Source organism: Sarcophilus harrisii, chromosome 3 (genome assembly GCF_902635505.1).
Source record: "Sarcophilus harrisii chromosome 3, mSarHar1.11, whole genome shotgun sequence".
NCBI classification, from domain to species: Eukaryota; Metazoa; Chordata; class Mammalia; order Dasyuromorphia; family Dasyuridae; genus Sarcophilus; species Sarcophilus harrisii.
The window spans coordinates 272,053,554-272,072,400 of NC_045428.1; the positions used below are offsets into that span (position 1 = coordinate 272,053,554).

Sequence of the window (18,847 nt, forward strand, 5' to 3'; positions counted from 1 at the left end):
TTATTTTATAGATGTGAAAACTGAAGGAAAAGAGATGAGGTGACCTATTTGACAACCTTCAAAAAGTAAGTGACTGAATCTAAATTTGAACTCAGGTCTTCTGACACTTGATCTACTATTCCTTGTGATTGTGGCACACTTGTCTAAGAAAGATTAGCAAAGAAGATCTGAGTTCTAATGCTGACTCTTTTACTGAGAATGAGAGATTTTACTTCCTAGGGACCCTAAAGATTTGTAATTACTACATGCACTTTTTTATACTAAAGGTACAAGCTAATATCTTCTAAATCTTATTTTTTTAAACTGACACTTCCGAAATTACTTTATTGCTGTTTGTACTTTTACTTCCCATTCCCAACGCACACACACGCACACACACACACCAAGAGCTTCCCAAAATGGTTTTCTATCTTTTCATTTTTAAGTATGTTTAGTGTTACAAAATAGCTGACCCTTATGAAACAGGGTTGGCTTCAAGAAAATTGAATGAAGCAAAAAACTTGAACAAAAATGAAAGGAAAAAAGCAGAGTCCTGTGGAAAGCACAGAAAAATAACATCATTACATAGCTTATTCCATAAACGTCAGGGGAGATAATAAACAATTTAGGCCATCTAAGTAATTTTTGCCCAAGAGGGCTGTGAATTGGGGTAGAAACATCATGAGTGTGTTATCATTGTCAGGAACACATTATTTACACTCATGTTGCAGTACAGGCCTAATCTTCCTCAAAGGGCCACACATTTTTCCCTATGAGTTTTTTTTTTTAATTTTCACTAAATATGATCTTTTAAAAAAAAAAAAACACTTTTACAGTGGCAAGAAAGAGATGTGAAATTTCACACTGAACAAACTGAAATTCATAAGAAAGTCCTTACTTTTTCCTCTCAGATCCTAGTATCCTGAAGAGATCTTTGAAATACTGTGGTACTCGGACCACCACATTTTCTGATGGGCCTATATCCTTGAGTTCAGGGTAGAGTTTCGTATCTATGACTTTTTGAATATAACTGAGCCAGTCAAACTGAAAAGAAAAGGGGGAAAAAAAGGCAGAGGTTAATTATTGAGAACCACAGACAAAGAAAAGTAAGCAAGCTGGCCACATGCATTCAGCTGTTTGAAAATAAAATGATAAACCCAGAGCTTGAAAAGCCCTTTGATACCATCTAGTTCAATCCCTTCAATTTACAATTGGGAATCTGAGGCCCTGGGAGAAAATTTGGTGTAAAAACAAAATTTAACTTAAAAGTATCTCTCCTCTAAAGGTAATAAATCAAACCTAAAAAAAAAAATGAGCTCCCATTCCTTAAAATCTATAGCTTTGTGTTACATAAAACAAAACACGTTCCTTAGCACTGCACAGATTTTGGCAGCATGTTAGATATGTCATTTTTCACCTTTCTATGGGGCATCCTCCCAAGCAAGTTTTAAAAGGATCAGAGAAGCCTTAGATTATAGGATCTAATACTTGAAACTGGAAGGATTACCAAATGCAGCCTCCTCATTTACAAATGAAAAAACTAAGGCCAAAAAAGTGAACTGATCTGCCCAAGATAATACAATGGCAAAGTCAGAATCTGAATTCAGGTTCTCTGTGTCCAAATCTGGACTTTCAAATGGGAGTAAACCAGTTACAAATGCTTGTAACAACAGGAAAAGCTATATCTTCTGCATATGTCAAGATCAACATTGTATCACTCAAATCAATCAAGTTAATGAACATCCTATTTCTCTAATTGCTGGCAGAGATGGTGATCACAAGAGACTGGAAAGGCATTTTTCCTAAGCAAAAAATTCACACATCTTGCTTTTTAAACAATCAGTTAAAATGAAAAGTTTTCAGATTATGTTTTACTAACCTGTGGTATCATGGCACTCAGTTCAGAAATATTCATTTTATTGTACATAGCTTCACTGGTCCGATTTTCATGTGGAATCATTATCTGTTGAAAACAAACCCAAATTATTTTTCTAAGCACTTTTTTTTGTTTACTATGTGACTTCTGAGAACCTAGCTATGGCTTCTAATGACCATTCCAATCAAATTAAAATTCTTCATCATTATGGGTTTTAATGATAGGTTCCTCCAGGATAAAAGCTGCTTCCTTTTTGTCCTTTTATCCTCAGGGCCTTGCACAATGCCTTACACATAGCTGAAGCTCAATTAATACTTGCTGAATTGAGTTAAATTGATCCCTTCAAAATAAGCTTACCTTCCTTTGTGCCAGTTACAATCATGTTATTCTCCCTTCCTGGAAAACCCCCATCTTTCTAAATTTTCTTTTGTGTCATCTTTAATTTTTGAGACTTCATCTCCCCTACATTCTCTCCTTCTTCCCACAGTTAGATACTACCAAAACTTCATCTTATATTGAACTGAGCTTAGAAAAAAAACAGAGAAGGGGGGAAGAGAAAGAGGGAGAGGGAGAGGGAGAGGGAGAGGGAGAGGGAGAGGGAGACTGCTTTCATTGAAACCAAACCTTTATCCCTTCCCATATTGAATCTTTTCCCTGCTCAGCAATAATATTATCCCCATGGAATACATTCTTTATCATATCATCCATTTCAATATGCCGCCATAGTTCTCAGTACTCCTTTGAAAAATAAAAATAAAATTTATTTTTTTAAGAGCTTTAGAGTTTTATATTAATGTGATCTCCTCATACTAAATTTGCCCTATTTTACCTCTGAACTATCATGCACAAGCCATTCTCCTTTTCAAGATATATACTCTTTCCCATCCCATCCATCACCATCTTTTACTCTTCCATATTTCAAAATTTTGTTCCAGAGAGATGTGTTTTAATTTCTCTGCAGTTTTATATTACAGGTCATCTTCCTATTCAAAATTTTTTCTCTTCCCTGGATTTTTGTGATACTGATCTCTCCTTATTCTCTTTCTGCCTGTCTCTTTTTCAGTCTCTCTTGCAGTAACACCAGCCATGTACTACCCTCTATGTGTGCTATCTAAGATCCTAGTACCCAAGGATCTGTCCTAGTCCATCTTCTCTTCTCTCTAGACCCTCTCTGGGTAATGTTCCAGAGATTCTACAGACTGAACTAATACCTCTAGTGCAGTTATCTCTCAGATCTATATATCCAGCCCTAGTTTCTCTCCTGAGTCCCAATCTCACATCATCAACTGACATTTTCATAAAACTCAATTCAACATGTCCAAAATGCAATTGATCATTTCCCTTCTGAACTTTCCTATTTCTGACAACTGCACTAACATCATTACAGTCACTCAAGGTTACTTCTTATCTCACTCACGCCCCTCCCATCATCTTGTTAATTCTATATCTATATCTCATATCATCCCCTTCTTTGTACTGACATGTTTACCACTTTAACTCAGGCCATCATCACTGCCATTACTAGTCTTCCTGAATCCAATCTCTTCCCTCTCCAATTCATTCTCTACACAGCTGTCAAATTCATATTCCTAACACAGAATCCTGACCATCCCTGCTCATTCCAATTACACAAATCATAGAATAAAGCAAGAAGGAAATCTAGAGATCATCAAGTCCAGTTGCTTCAGTGCCTCCCTGTTGCACCTAGAAAAAAGGTACAAACTTCCCATCTCTTTGGCCCCGAACACTTTTCACAACCTATCTTTTTGTGTGTGAGAGAGAGGTAAATGGGGTTAAGTGACTTGCCCAGGATTATACATCTAGAAAGTGTTAAGTATCTGAGGCCATATTTGAACTCAGGACTTCCTGATTTCAGGACCAGTGTTCTATCCACTGTACTATCTAGCTGCCATTTCATGGACTATCTTCAACCTATCTTTTAAAACTGATCTCACATTTCTCCTCATGTACTTTAAATTACAGCCAAACTAAACTATATGATATTCTCTGTAAATGGCATTCCATTTCTCACCACCATGCTTTTGCTCTCTCCCCTGCCTGAAATGTTCTTCCTCCTGACTTCTTCTTCTTGGAATTCTTCACCACTTCAAGGATCAGTTTTCAAGCACTGCCCTCTAAAAGATTTCCTGAACCCCCTCTCAAATATTTAGTACTTAATTTAAGCGAAGCTGCACAAAGTCTTCTGACTCACTCTGTCCTCTAGAATCATCAAAGCCCAGAAGCAAGGTAAATATTAAGACTACTGGTGCTGACCTAGTATGCAGAGGATGAATATCCTCTTATTTAAGTAATTTATCTCATTTAATTCTCACAATAACTTTGGGAGATAGGTGCTATTATGATCCCCATTTTTATAATTAAAGAAGCTAAGGCAAACAGAGGTTGAGTGATATTTAAGGTTGGATTGGATCTCAGGTCTTCCTGATTCTAGGTTCTATACTCTAATCATTATGCCACCTAGCAGCCTCAATGAATAACTAAATGAAGGGATAAAGGGAATCTTCTCCATGAAGACTTCTCGTGCTAAGTGTATACCTGTCATTAGTCCTATACACATTTCTATAATTATATTTAAAAGGATTTATTGTGCTAAACTGACTTAACTTCCCCTCCTTCCTTAATATATAAAGTTTCTCAAGAAATATCATATATTTTACCTCCCTTTTAGTTCCCTGGTGGTATGAAGGGCAATAGTTAGAGATAACTATGTCTAGGCAGCAGCAGACAATCAGACTCTCCCAATAGAATGCAGTCAAGTTGCCTATATATTTTTGGAAACAGAGCATAGAGTGGGAAAAAGTAGCAGCCAGCTGCCAAGTTCTGCCCCTGGTGGCCTCTGATGTAAATCAGAATCAATCACACTTAGACACCTGCAGTTTCACAATAAGCAGAGCCCTATAGGCATTTAATAGAAAATAGAGGGTAAACCATAAGGTCAAAAATCCATGACATGCAGGCTTTCAAGACTCATTCCTGGAGCAACAAATAGGAATGTGGAGGGAGATATGTTCTAGTCATGGTGGGAACAGAAGTTATGGTGAGCCTGTTATGTTCTTTCCATCCCACACAAGGGAATGAATACAGACTTGATAAGTCACTTCAAAAAAGTTGCCAAACCCTAGAGTATCTGTAAACAACCATGTATTCAAAAATCTGCTTGTTAAAAAAAATCTCCCTTTTCCCCCCTGGAATCATAGGTGGTCTCCATAACTCAATTTAACTATATTGTCTCCCACTGATCCCAGAAATCTTTTGGAATTTTCCTCTCATAATTCTGCTAGCAAAGAGCCACAAGCAAGGCCAGAATCCTGGAATTCCCATGACTCCCCATCACAATGATCCATTCAGTATTTGCTGATTGAGTTCTCCCAAACCAAGATCTACGCCCAGGCTTCTTCCTGTGACATAATGGGATCAAGAATGGGGTTGGATAAAAGTATGTAGTCCTCTTTATTCCTGTGTCAGCAGGTATTTTCTAAACCCCTTCTATGTCTAATTGCCTGGCACTGTGCTTTCCTCACACATATGGGAAATCTCCATAGGCAGTTCTCCTGCTTGCCATTGCACATCTCCATAGTGCTTCTGTAGGCAGTGATAAATACATTCTCCCAGCCAAGCATTGGCATAAGCATGGCCAGGAGCCTAAAAGTAGCGGGAAGAAGGGCAAAGTATCCAATTACTCCCAGATGAAGTATCTTCTTGAATGCAAAATGGATGCTACATGGTGCCATTTTGATGTCTAATAGGTTCTTCGAGCAGGTATGATTCATAAATACAAGATCTGTTTCTCAAACCAAACTTTTAGAAGTTTTTTTTATTTACTCACCTCAGCTATTTTAATTTCCAGCCTAAGCACTGATTTCATATCATGTTCAGCTCGAGAGACATTAGCACCCAAAAGCACTGCAGTATCCACCATGAATTTGTAAAGGGCATCTCGGTACTGGAAAAAAATGGAGAGTCAAGTGACCATGACAACAAATCTCTTAAAATGTCGATCCAGAACAAGGGAGGGTAGAAAGGCCAATTGAAATAAATACTTTATACTTTCCAGTCAGCAATCATCATGCTGTTCCAGCCTTATGTAACACCACCTACCTACCCACCCACCCACCACTTTGAGAGAGAGACAACTGATAACCACTCATGAACTGTTGCCATGGGAGACAGAAGCAGTCAGCCATCACAGATCAATGAGAACTATTTTTCTAGAAATTTATGATACTTGTTATAAATAAATGGATATGATAAGTGGATGTAATGGGTTTGAACAATTTAAAGTAAATCCAGAATAATAACCAAAAGTTCAAAAGTCCTCTTTCCAAGCAAATGAAACTAAACAAAAAAAAAAAAAAATGATGGAGAAGAATGATAATGTATAAAAGAGAGCATGATCTAAAAGCATGGGAGGCAATGGAAAACTGATTCACCAACCCTAACACTAATATATAAACTAAGGAGATAGCTTGTTTTCCTGGTTGATTGGTTTGTTTACTTGCTCTGTTTTTGTTCTAGTTTATGAAAAATTCATTTTCACAAAGAACCTCATTCTCATCTCAGAGGAGACTAGGGAGAGGATAAGCCTCCATTGAAGCATTAACATTTGCTCCATGACTATCCATAAAAGCTCCATTGTGTTCCTGATAATGTTATTTTGAAAGAACTTAATAGTCCAGCAAATAAAGGAGATTCAAATGGCTACCTTCCTTTGTAAATATGAGGTTTCTTATTTTTGAAATCCTTTCTATCTAGGCAAAAAGCATTATGCAAGACAAGTTTCAGTTCCAACAGACCCTCAGCCAAAAGGTGAGGTAGCATTTTGGTACTTATCATGAACATTGAAGAATTCACAACTCAGCAGATGTTCACTCCATTCAATTCCAAAATGAAAGGCACCTGACCCCTGCCTTTGATATGTGTCACCAAGTTAGTGAATCTGGGATCTGAACTCTTTCTCCAGTCTAGAAAACTACTTCAGGTTTCTAGGAAGTGAGGGGAATGTGGGGTAGGAGAGACGCAAGTTTTTATTGTGCTTCAGTTCAGAAGTCTTACACTAGACCGGTAACCCTGATAGCTTGGGGATGAGGGAGATTAAAAGGGAATGGAAGATTAAACATCTTCTGGAGGAATTAAATTCTTCTGGAATCTCAGAAGATATTTATAATTTTCCATCTCTAACCCAGTCTCCAGAGGCTCTTCAGATTAGGCTGACCCAGGCCTTCTGTCTGGTTAATGCCACCTGATTCTTCCCTACTCTATTAGAAATTCTTTCAGCACTTGGAAACTCACTTTCTACTATATTCTCATTTGTATCTGCTAATGGATTCTGTAATGAGCTCTCTCATCTCTTCCATTTATTTGGAATATTCCACTGTTTCCTTGGTAGAGAAAAAAATCCTCTAGTTGTGATTTCCTACAGAATCCTTTTTGTTTGTTTTGTTTGTTTGTTTTTGTATTCTGCTACATGTATGGAAAGGAACCTTTATTTAGAGAAGAGAAGGATGTGTTTAAGTTCAGAATAAAATAACAAAATTTTAAAAGAAAAAAAATCTTTTTGAGGAAAAGGACTAATATAATTTAGACACCTATATCTTCTAAAAGACCAAAATCAGAAGAAGGCAACATTTCTTTCTGTACAAAGAATCTGGAATGGTAGATTCTAATATTCCCAGCTCAGGGTAGCAGCATAGTCCATTTCTAATATTGAACTATGAATTTGAAGAGTGTTCCGCTTGTCAAAGACAGGCAATAAAAGGCAAAGACAACTTACAGCTTTAGCTTCTGTGCTGTTATCAAGGTAATCTTCCCTCACTGCTAAGGAGAGAGTTGCTTGATCTAGCTGTTAAAATAAAAATATTACCAAGTTAGAAATTCACTGCAATTTCTTATATTGTAGTATACCATAGCTATGCTGAAAACTTTTTTCTGTTGTCATAAAAGAAAAAGATTATTCAGTACTGGGTATAAATAGGAATTCAACAAATAATAACTTTTATAACTCAAGGAATTATCATTATAAATCAATCAGCCAAGAAATATTTATTAATTATCCACTAGTATCAAGCAACTAGATAGTGCAATAGAAAAAAAATGCAGCCTGGAATCAGGAAGATCTGAGTTTAAAAATCTGGTTTCAGATATTTACTAGCTTTGTGATCCTGGCCAAGTTAGTTAACCCCTATTTGCCCAGTTCCTCATCTGTAAAACAGAGAAATATTTTAAAAGGAAATGGCAAACTGCTCCAGTATCTTTGATAAGAAAACCTTTCACAGACTCAGACATGACTGAACAACAACAACAATAGTGTTAGGTACTGTGCTAAGGGCTGGGGAATACAAAGAGAGAAAAAAGAAAAAACTCTGCTCTCAAAGACCTCACAAGCTAAGGAGGAAGGCAACATGAAGACAGAAATATATATAAAATAAGATACATACATGATAAACTGAGATGAATAATTTTCTATATTTGCACTAGACTAAGAAACTGCTTATGGAACTGGAACCTGTGCATATAAGCTAACTCTCCAATTCTCATAGTCTAGCAGCATTGAAAGATAAAAAATGCTACCCTTGCCATCCCCTTGCTCCTCTCCTTCAGAAGGGGTTTTGTCCTTTCCCCACCTTTATTGCACTTTCCCTTCCTATGCCACACTCCTTTAAATGAAGATTTCCAGTTATCCTCTCCTTCCTTTGTCCTGTATATCCTGTATAGAACTCTGAGTTCCATGTGCATGTTCATTTCTCTTTTAATAAACCTGGTTTTCATGTAAATTTCATGAAGCTGTGATTATCTGTTGATAATTGTAAATAATCTGAGAAAGAAGGCACTGAGTTATTCTAAAATCTTAAAAGTACATTATTTAAAAATTTCCAGGGTAAGCATTCACACCTCAGAAATCATGACTTGATTTATTGTTTTGTTGATTGTATACACTTAAAGTGTTAATTATGCAGAGTAAACTTAAAAGTGCCTTCATACTTTTTTTAAAAAAATCTAGGTTGTTACATATTTTACAAAATACCCTTGTCCCAAATACTTCTTTGCATTTAATTAAATTATGGGTATTATTATTTTCTCTCAGTAAAATGTAATCACTGAATGCAGGAATTATCTGTATTTTTTTGTCTTTCTATTCTTTATGCCCAGTACTCAGGAAACCAAGCATTTGTGTGCCATGGACCCCTTTGGCAGTCCAGTGAACCTATTTCATAATAATATTTTATGAAGTCCTTTTACTTTCCGTTACTTTTAATATTATTTTTTCCAATTACATGTGATAATAGCTTTTAACATTCATTTTTTATAAGATTTTAAGTTCCAAATTTTCCTCCCTCCTTTCTTCCTATTATCCTTCCCCAAGACGGCAAGAAATTTGATATAAATTTTATAAGTTATATTATAATCCTGCTAAACATCATTACACATTAGTCACGTTGTGAAAAAAGAAACAACATAAAGGAAAAAACACAAAAGAAAAAAAGTGAAAAGTATGTTTCAATCTGCATAGTTCTTTCTCTGGATGCGAATAGCATTTTCCATCAAAATCTTTTGGAATCATCTTGGGGGGTTGCATTGCTGAGAAGAACAAAGTCAATCATAGTTGATCATTGCACAATGTTACTGTTACTATATAGAGTGTTTTCCTGATTCTGCTCATTTTACTCATCATCAACTCATGTAAGTCTTAAGAGAAGTCCTTTTTAGATTAATGTTTTTAAATGCACAAAATAAAATACATCTGATTACAAACGAAACCAATTATATGAAAATGCAGTAGCCAAATTTGAAACAAACAAAGTTCACACACTAGATCTTGGTTGACATTTGTTGAAATTGAATTATTACAAAGTATCAAAAAGGTAATCACAATATAACAAGCCGTGAAAACCAATGCCAAGTTCTAGTTGTGGTTTCTTTTAAGGTGAGAAAGAGCTGTTCCTGAAACTTTTAAGGCTTTTAAAGCCTCTCCTAGGTCATCCAACCTCCTTCTCTGAACTCCCCAAACCTATTTCATTCCTGGTTATCATGAATTAAAATTTCCTGCATCTTTGGTGTCAGGGTGCCCCCAGAGCCACAATACAAAAGGGATCCTGTTCATGCTTACCTCCATGAGCTTTTATGAGCTGGCCCTGAGTAACAAAAGCTCTTTCTTCCCAGCTAGAAAAGCATTTTCTCTCTTGCTCATGTCTTAGGACATGGTAGGCTGAGCAGGTGAGGGCTGATACAATGTCCTACTCTACATTTTCCTACCTCTCCCCTAGTGCCCTTTCATTTTATAGCACTTACTTAATAATCCCTTTTTCTCTTTATTTTCTGGCACTCAAAGATACCTACCTCCCCATGAAAGATAATGCATCACTGGCTATCTCTTCACTGCTAGTTGAACTTTTTCTCATATTTTTAACTCTCTTCTTACAGCAGGAGAGTCAAAATACTACTTGATCTCCATTGCCACTTCTAGGTTTTCCCTGTACCACTATAATTCATCAACCTTTCTTCCTCTGAGATTCATTTAATCCAGATTTATCAACTAATGCAAAATCTGCTACCTATCTTCTTTCTCCCTTTCCCTCTCTCTTTCCCTTTTCCTTTCCCTTTCCTTCTCCCTCCCAGTATTATCCACTGCACCACCTAGCTGTCTTTATGACTCCTTAGAGATTGCCAATCCTCTCTTTACAGAGGAAGAAAATAAGCTCAAGAGACAGTAAATAGCTTTTCTATGATCACACAGGTGGAAAGCCTTATCTCAATCCAGTTCCTCTGACTTCAAATTTAGTGCTCTTTTGTTGCTTTTTCCCTGATTCTGCATCCTATTAGAGTGTTAAATGTTTGTATCTGCCATTTGCTTGGTTACTAAGAAATACTTTGTTATAACAATGAGATATTGTGAATGTTCTCCCAACATTACCAATAGTCTCTAAATTCCCCAAACAAGTGGACTTTTCTCAATCCTTACACCTGATCTTTCTGCTATGTTTGATTTTGATGATCATCACCACCCACCATCTGGATACTCTCTCTTCTCTGGTTTTTTGGTGACTCTCACTTAATTGTGTTTCTACTTTTCTGATTGGGTCTTCTAAGTCTTCTTTGCTGGATATTGCATATTCATTCATGACACATGCACTAATCATGAAAACCCCACAAGACAAAAAATAAATCTCTGTGTACTCTTCCTTTTTCTTTCTTATCCTCTCATTTGAAGGTTTCTATGTAGATGATTCTCAAAGCTAATTACCCTTTTTTCCCTAGTATCTTTCCCTAGTATCTCTCGTGGGTTCCAATCATCACCTATTGACTGCTCTGTAAACATTTTAAGTCCTGATTGTCCAAAATAGAATTTATTTTCTTTTATCCCAAAACTATTCCTATTCCAAATATCCTTACTACATTTTTCTGGAGGCAGTCAGAGTTAAATAACTTGCCAGGGTCAGAAAGCTAGTAAGTTTCTGAGCTAGATTTCAAATCAGGCCCTCCTGACTCTAAGATTGGAACTCTATTCACTGTGCCACATTCCTGTTATATTTAAAGTTACTATCCTACCAGTTATTAAAGCTCCACCCCTCAATGGATTCCTCAATTCCACACTCTCATTCATTATATGTATTCATTATATATGTGATATATAATATATGGATATGTATATATTTAGATCATATGTAATATATGTAACCGTATATGGTATAAATGCAATATGTAATATATGTAATAAGTTACCAAATCCTGTCATTTTATTTTCCACATTTCTCAGAATCATCATCTCTTTTCCATTCTTACCTTCACCATGTCTTACCTGGACTGTTACAATAGTTTCTAATTGGACTTCCTCCCTAACTCCTCTTCCCTCTATTCAGGAGCCAGTGATTTTCAAAAGGTCTTGTCTCTCCATGTCACTCTCTACTCAATAAACTCTTGTGGTTCCCTATGGCTACTCAAATATCAATTCCAATTTGTTACATAAATCTCATTACAATATGACTTCTTTCTACATTTCCAGTATTCTTATACATTACTTCACTCTAAAGTTCAGTGATGCTGAGCTACTTACTGTTCCTCCTACATAATATTCTACTTTCCCTTTTTGTAGGTTTGCATTGTCTCCTCTCCTTAGACAACTCTCCCTGTTTACCATAGCATTGTACACTCCTAACTTCCTTCAAGAATCAGCTCAAACTGTACTTTCTGCAGTAGACTTTTCCTGGTTTTTTTAGTTCCTGGTACCTTCTCCTCAAAGGGTATCTTCATTCTATATACCTATGATTTCTCCCTTTAGTAAATAAGCTCATTGAGGGAAGGGATCTTTTTTTTCTGTTATCTTCTTATCATTTGATACAATACTTGGAACAAAGTAAATGCTTAATAAATATCTGTTGGTTGAATGATTAAATAATCATGGAATCCAGGCACTTCGAAGCAACATTAGAGCCCTCATTAGGAAGGACACCCTGAATTTTTCAGGTAAGAAAACTGAGACTTGGAAAAATGAAGTGACTTGCCTGAAAACATAACCCTTTGGTGGTACTAGCAATGGAATTGGAATATGTTTCCTATTTCTTAGCCTAGTACAGTCATCCCTTTTACATTGAGATTTTCCCCATCAAGATTTCAATATATCACAGAAGAAATTAAATGGGAATTTGTGGGAGTTTTGTAGAAGCCACAGATGACACAGAAAAAGTTTAGAAACTCAGAATAGTATTATATAAAATCAATCCAACTTTTACAATAAGGTACTATAAACACCACATAAAAGAAAAAAGAAAAAATTCAGGTTCCTTCTTTGGTATAAAGGGAGGGCCAAAAAATTTTATGAGGGTTTTCTAGATCACAGGAGTGCTGTGCCCCCCTGAGATGTGGAAGGGATAACTATACTATTTCTCATCTCTTCACCAATTCCTTTTCTTTTTTACTTGCCTATGAAAGCTCAGAGCCAAGTACTAAAATCAAACCAGCATTCTAGAATTTCTTCAAAATTCTTGCTGTAGCCCTGGGCCATTAAATATAGCATTACATATATGTTTTCTTGGCTTTAAGTCTAGCATATTCAAGCCATTTGGCAGTTATCCTGAGCAAAATAACCTTCATGGAAAGAAAATACCCAAAGCACAAGACAACTAATACCAAGAAAGGTAATATTAAAATTGAATGTAAGCACCAAATGTCTGATACTTCAAATGAAATTTAGTTGAACTTGAGGTTGTTTATGATTTCAAGAAATAATTTTAACAGATTGAATAAGACTAGTTAAATAATGTCACAGGAAACTTAAAAAAAAAACCTTCTGCAGTGATGGCAGTCATTCCACACTGCTTGTTTTTATGATTAGGAAATAGGCTAAGGTTATACCAGTTACCTTCTTCATTCTCCAGTTTTAAAGCTAGTTTTTTTTTAAGTATGAAAAATTAAAACAAGTATTAGATATTAGTCAGAACCAGGATGTTTCCCAGGTAATCTTAAACTGACTACCTAGACACAGGGAGTGTGTGTGTGTGTGTGTGTGTGTGTGTGTGTAAAGTTCTTACATTTATATCAAATCTGAGCATTATAGACTAAAGGGGGGAAAATGAAGAATCCAACACATTCCATTGGAAATAAGAGATTTTTCTTTAAGTTATACATAAACTAATATTTTAATTATAACAAATCCCTACATGGGATTCACCAAGGGGTTTTGGAAAGAAACATCTGGCAAATAATGATATAGAAAAAGGCAAGACAGAAAAATTAGAGAGATTTAATTTCTAATAAAACAACATCTTGCCATCTTTATGCTTCTAGGTGAAGTGTTAAACAAAAGTGAGCTGTTGAGTGATAATGATTTTACATCATTGTTTTCCCTAAATATTAATATGCTCAGGCAGCCTCAACTGTCCAAAACACTCAGTCAAGATGCAATTTACATAAGACTTCCACTTTCCTTTAAGCCACAACTCTTACCAATCTCTCAGATAAAGTACACTAGAGGACATTAAGATAGATTTTTTGGAAGGAAGTTTACATCCCTAATGGATTTTCTAATATCTCAGCTCTACACACACACACACACACACACACACACACACACTCACACACACATATATCTCTATACATACATACATAAGTACACACATGTACATATACATACAAAGCAAACAGTGCTTATTTTCTGAGCAACTTGAGATAAGTCATAGCAGTAAAAATTCATTCCTTGAATTGTTAGCAGGCACTCTCTCTGCAAGTATGGGTAATATCTCTTTGAATACAAAAAAAAAAAATCCCAATATTTGCATAACAATGATACATAAAGATTCATAAGGTTCTTAATACTCAGGTCACATTTGAATTTCTTGAATATAGTCCCTTGCTAGTCAAAGAGGAAGGTCTCATTTGACAAGTTATTCTAAACATCCCAAGCTCTGTTTGCTTCTAAAAGTTTGACAATAACATAGAAGTTTTTCAGCTGAATGCCTTAGGCTTAACATTCTAATACATACAAGGTAGCCAAGGTTGCACTGGTATTTGGGTTGCTGCATAAATTTACATCCTACTTTGCCAACTACTATAATTGAAATTAAAATGTTGGGATCCTCTGTAGATTTGTTGTCCTGAAGCAGACCTCCCAGAGAATCACATTTCCAAAAAGAAAGCAAGCCAACAGTCATTGAGGAAAGCTTCCAGCTGGGAAAAGGAAAGCTCAAAATTGAACCACCAGAGATGGAATCTTGCAGCCAGAATCAGGAGAAAGCAGGGATAAGGCTTTAGTCTTTCATATAAGTGCATCAGTACACATTTTGAGATTGATCACACACATACACATACACACACACACTTGATTTTATTAATGAGAACACAGTAGCCTCATAGGATCCAAGCTGAGTTTTTCTACATGCAAACAAGTATGCTTTAACTGTGATTTGGAGAGTAAAGAGAATAATTGGAGTGATCTAAGTACAAAAATAATAGTGACTAAGATAGAATTTGGAGAGGGAAGTGGCACTTATTATTGTGGTTTATAAAACTAGCTGGCACAATGGATAGAGCACTAATCCTGTAATCTGAAAGCTCTGAGTTCAAATCTAGTCTCCCACTCTTATTTGCTGAGGAACCCCGAGTAAGTCACTTAACCTTTGTACACTTCAGTTACTTTATCTATAAAATGGGGATAATAGTAGCACTTATTTCCCAGGGTTGTTTAGGGGATTAAATCTTAGCACAGTATCTGGAATATAATAAATACTATATAAATGTTAGTTATTATCATTATTATTAAGGAATCTACTCATATTTATTCTTCTATTCAATGCTTTGTGTGATGTGACTGATGAAGGCATTCCCATCAAAGGTATGAAGCATTACCCCACAGCACCTTCTCATCTTGTGCAAATTTTATCCATGTTCTCTGGAAAGTCCTTCTCCAGGTAGTCACTGAATATAGCTTCTTCTAAATATGTTGACATTCTATGACTCTCAATGGAGAAGATATTTTTATAAAGATGATGAGATATTTGTGATTATTTTTTTTCTCCCTTATTCCTTTCCCTTCCCGTCCCAGTGCTTGACACTGGAGAAGAACTTCACAAATGCTTTCCCATTCTATTCTACAGCAGAACCAAAAGAATTATTAGGAAAGTAAGATATACAATTGATAAATCAATTCCAACATTTCTAAACTTCTCAGAATAATTAAGTGAAATCCCTAATCATGTCTGAGTCTAGTTTTCTCCCACCAACCCAGTATGTCTTCTCATACTTTTTTTTCTTTCTAACTTGTTCCTGTGGTACTGCTAATGACATAAGCTATTATATATGTTTATATATAAATATATGTAATAGAATTATACCTTTGATAAAAATTATAAATTTTATATATTTTATATATTTTTTCTATATATTATATAAAGTATTAAAATATATTTTATAAATTTATAAAAATACTTTTAATAAGATTATAATGGCATAATATATAATATATAATAACCTACATTTGTATAACTCTAAAATTTTCAAAGTATTTTCTTTAATTCTGTTAGTTGCTATTATTAGTAATAATATTCACATTTTACAGATGAAGAAACTAAGAAGTTAAAGTGACTTGCTCAAACTGGCATAACTAGTTACTCTAAAAATCAAGAATTGAACCTGTCTTTCCTAACTCCAAGTCTAGAAAACTCTTTCCATTATAATATAATTTGCACTTTTTAATCCTGCTTTAGCTATAATTTTACTTTTTATGTAAAACATCTTTTAATTAATCATTATCTTGTGAAAGTTGTATATTAGTCTCTGAGTCAGTTATGTCTATATTAACTTTTCAAACTTCCATTCTTCCTGAAATCCTAGAATAAATCAAGATTGTTTTCTTTTTGTTGTTGTTGTTTATTTCCCTTCCTTTCCCCAGCATCTAAAAGTTCAATCTTCTTTACAAGATCCAGTATCTTGAAATATTTAAACTTTCTCTATGTCACTCCTGTCATTCATGATTCATCAAATGTTTAAATTTCTTTAAATCTGGATGATAGAGTCCCCAGTTTACTTTAAATAGCAAATAAATATATTTAAAAGAATGGAATAGTTATGGAATTGAAAAAAGAACCTTCTTAAAACTAATTTCTTTACAAAGGGCATGATCTGTCATGGAACAGAAGTACCATTGGACTATCATATTTCATTTTTTTCAATAGTAGCTTTTTTATTTTTAAAATATATACAAAGATAGTTTTCAACATTCACCCTTGCCAAACTTTATGTTCCAAATTTTTCTCCCTCCCTTCCTCTCATCCCCTCCCCTAGACAGGCAAGTAATTCAATATATGTAAAACATATACAATTCTTCTATACACATTTCCATATTAATCATGCTGAACAAGAAAAATCAGATTAAATGCTGGCAGGTAGGTGCTATTATGAAGCCCCTTTTATGGTTGAGGAAACAGACTCAGACAGTGGTTAAATGACATTTTATAGTTGATTGACTGAGGCAGGCAGCAAATTACCTAAGGCTGGATCTGAATTTGAATCTTTCTGACTTTAGACCTAGAACTCTATCCAGTGCACTAATTAGATACCCCAATCAAAAAATGAGACAGTGACTGGGCTAAAAGAAGAGAAACGACAAATATAGGAGGGAATTGTAATGTAGATGGACAGGTTCTTTTGGGTAAAAACTACGAGTAGATGATTATATGCACTACAGTCATGGATTATAACAAACCTTTCTAGAACAACGCAAAAGGCAGGTAACAGACCTTAAAAATCAGATCTGAGATTACTCTTATTTGCATCTCCTTTACTCAATGATTCCTAAAGCTTGAAAGGACTTTATAGATAAATAAGGTGATAAGGATTTAAGTCCCTACTATGTGCCAGGGACGCAATTCTTACAGATATCTCATTTGATCCTCACAATGACTCCATGAACCTAAATGCCTTTATAATCACCATTTTACAGCTCAGGAAACTGAGGCTCAGCAGGTAAAGTGCCTTGCCAAAGTCACATAGCCAGCTAGTGGTATAGGTGAGACTTAAACATAGACCTATTGACCTTTGTATGACTTATTCCAATGGACCATAATGCCACTTGTGAAGTGAAATTGGTGAGCTAGAGCCCAGCTGTTTAAACTGTGGTTTGTGACCCCATATGAGGGTCTTATAACTGAATGTGGGGATCACAGAACTATGATTTATTATCAGTAAATGTTTGATTTTTACTTATTTTATATACTTACATCCCTGGAGTTATGTAAAAATTATTTGTGCAAAAAGAGGTCACAAGTGGAAAAATTTAAGAAGCCCTGACTGAGCTCAACCACAATTCAGCAGCTATAATAGCTGCTTAATATATCTGCCATCATGTAATGGTAGGTCTGAGGGAGTATGACTTAGCTCACTTTTAGATAATTAAGATCTAGCGAGAATAATAGAGATATTTTCAGGGGATTTATAGATACATAGATATGGAATACCACAGTCTTTGAAGAATTAGTACGTAACACTTCCTAGTTGTGTGACCCTGGGAAACTCACTTAACCCCAACTGCCTCAACAACAACAAAAAAAAGAATTAGTTACAAGTCACCCAACTCATAGAGGAGAAGCATATGAGTAGGTGATGGCTGCAGCACATTACTAGAAATGACATGAAGCATGGCATCTGAAAGATGCAAGACCAGTAAAGGAGTTGTTACTGAAGCAAAGAGGAGTCATAATAACAAGCTTTATTTTCCTATGGCTTTTTTTTCTGGCTTCAATAAAAAAATATGTTGAAGCCTAGAGAAATAACAGTTTTAGAAAAACACTCCTAGTCATAAAGTCCCTGAAAGGATGAGGCTTAGATACAAAATGTGATGCTTATCTTTGGATATTTAAAGAACTGTCACAAAAAAGGGAATTAGCGTTATCCCTCATCTCTCCCCAGGGAAGAACTAAAATCAATATGGAGATATCATAAGGAGATGCAACGTAAGTGAAGAGAAGATTAAATGAACCTATGGGGCTATTCCAGGGAACACAGACCCAGGACTATACCAGGAACTTTGGGAGGCCTCCAAGGAAATGGTAGTTCATTGCTTGCGCTCTGGTAAGTTGAAAATTCCCCAAGTTATTTGTGTGGACTCTTAATACCTCTCCCCATTTGGAGCATGACCTCAACTAGATGAGTTGATGCCTGAGACATTCGAGAAGAGTTCTACCTGTTTTGTTTTTCCTCTTTCCTATTAGGAGAATTAGTATCCCAAGGACCTTTTTGGAGTCTAAAAGATGATTCAATGCAGAATAATTCTAATTCCCTTTCTTCATGGCAGCTTTTAAAATATTCAAAGATAGGTGTGATTCTATACCTAAGCCTTGTCATTTCAAAGGCCTTATGAAAAAAAATTATTTCTGACACTGTGGTGAGCCAGTGCTGAAAAGAATTTAGAGTTTTAGAATGTTGTCTCTTGGTAAAGTCCCTTGGTATTACTCTCCCCTCACTGGGAGAGGGAAGGAAGAAAAAGGA

General features: G+C 35.5%; 1 protein-coding gene across 1 annotated transcript in view; it reads right to left on the bottom strand.

Moving 5' to 3' along the window:
- PHEX (phosphate regulating endopeptidase homolog X-linked) overlaps positions 1 to 18,847 on the bottom strand; it is a 259,922-nt gene that overhangs the window by 168,823 nt on the left and 72,252 nt on the right. Inside the window, exons 6-9 of the mRNA XM_003763504.2 lie at positions 7,647 to 7,715; positions 5,703 to 5,819; positions 1,859 to 1,942; positions 878 to 1,023 (exon numbers count right to left, since the gene is read on the bottom strand). Of these exons, the coding sequence (XP_003763552.1) occupies positions 878 to 1,023; positions 1,859 to 1,942; positions 5,703 to 5,819; positions 7,647 to 7,715 (416 nt within the window). The remainder of the gene's footprint in view (positions 1 to 877; positions 1,024 to 1,858; positions 1,943 to 5,702; positions 5,820 to 7,646; positions 7,716 to 18,847) is intronic.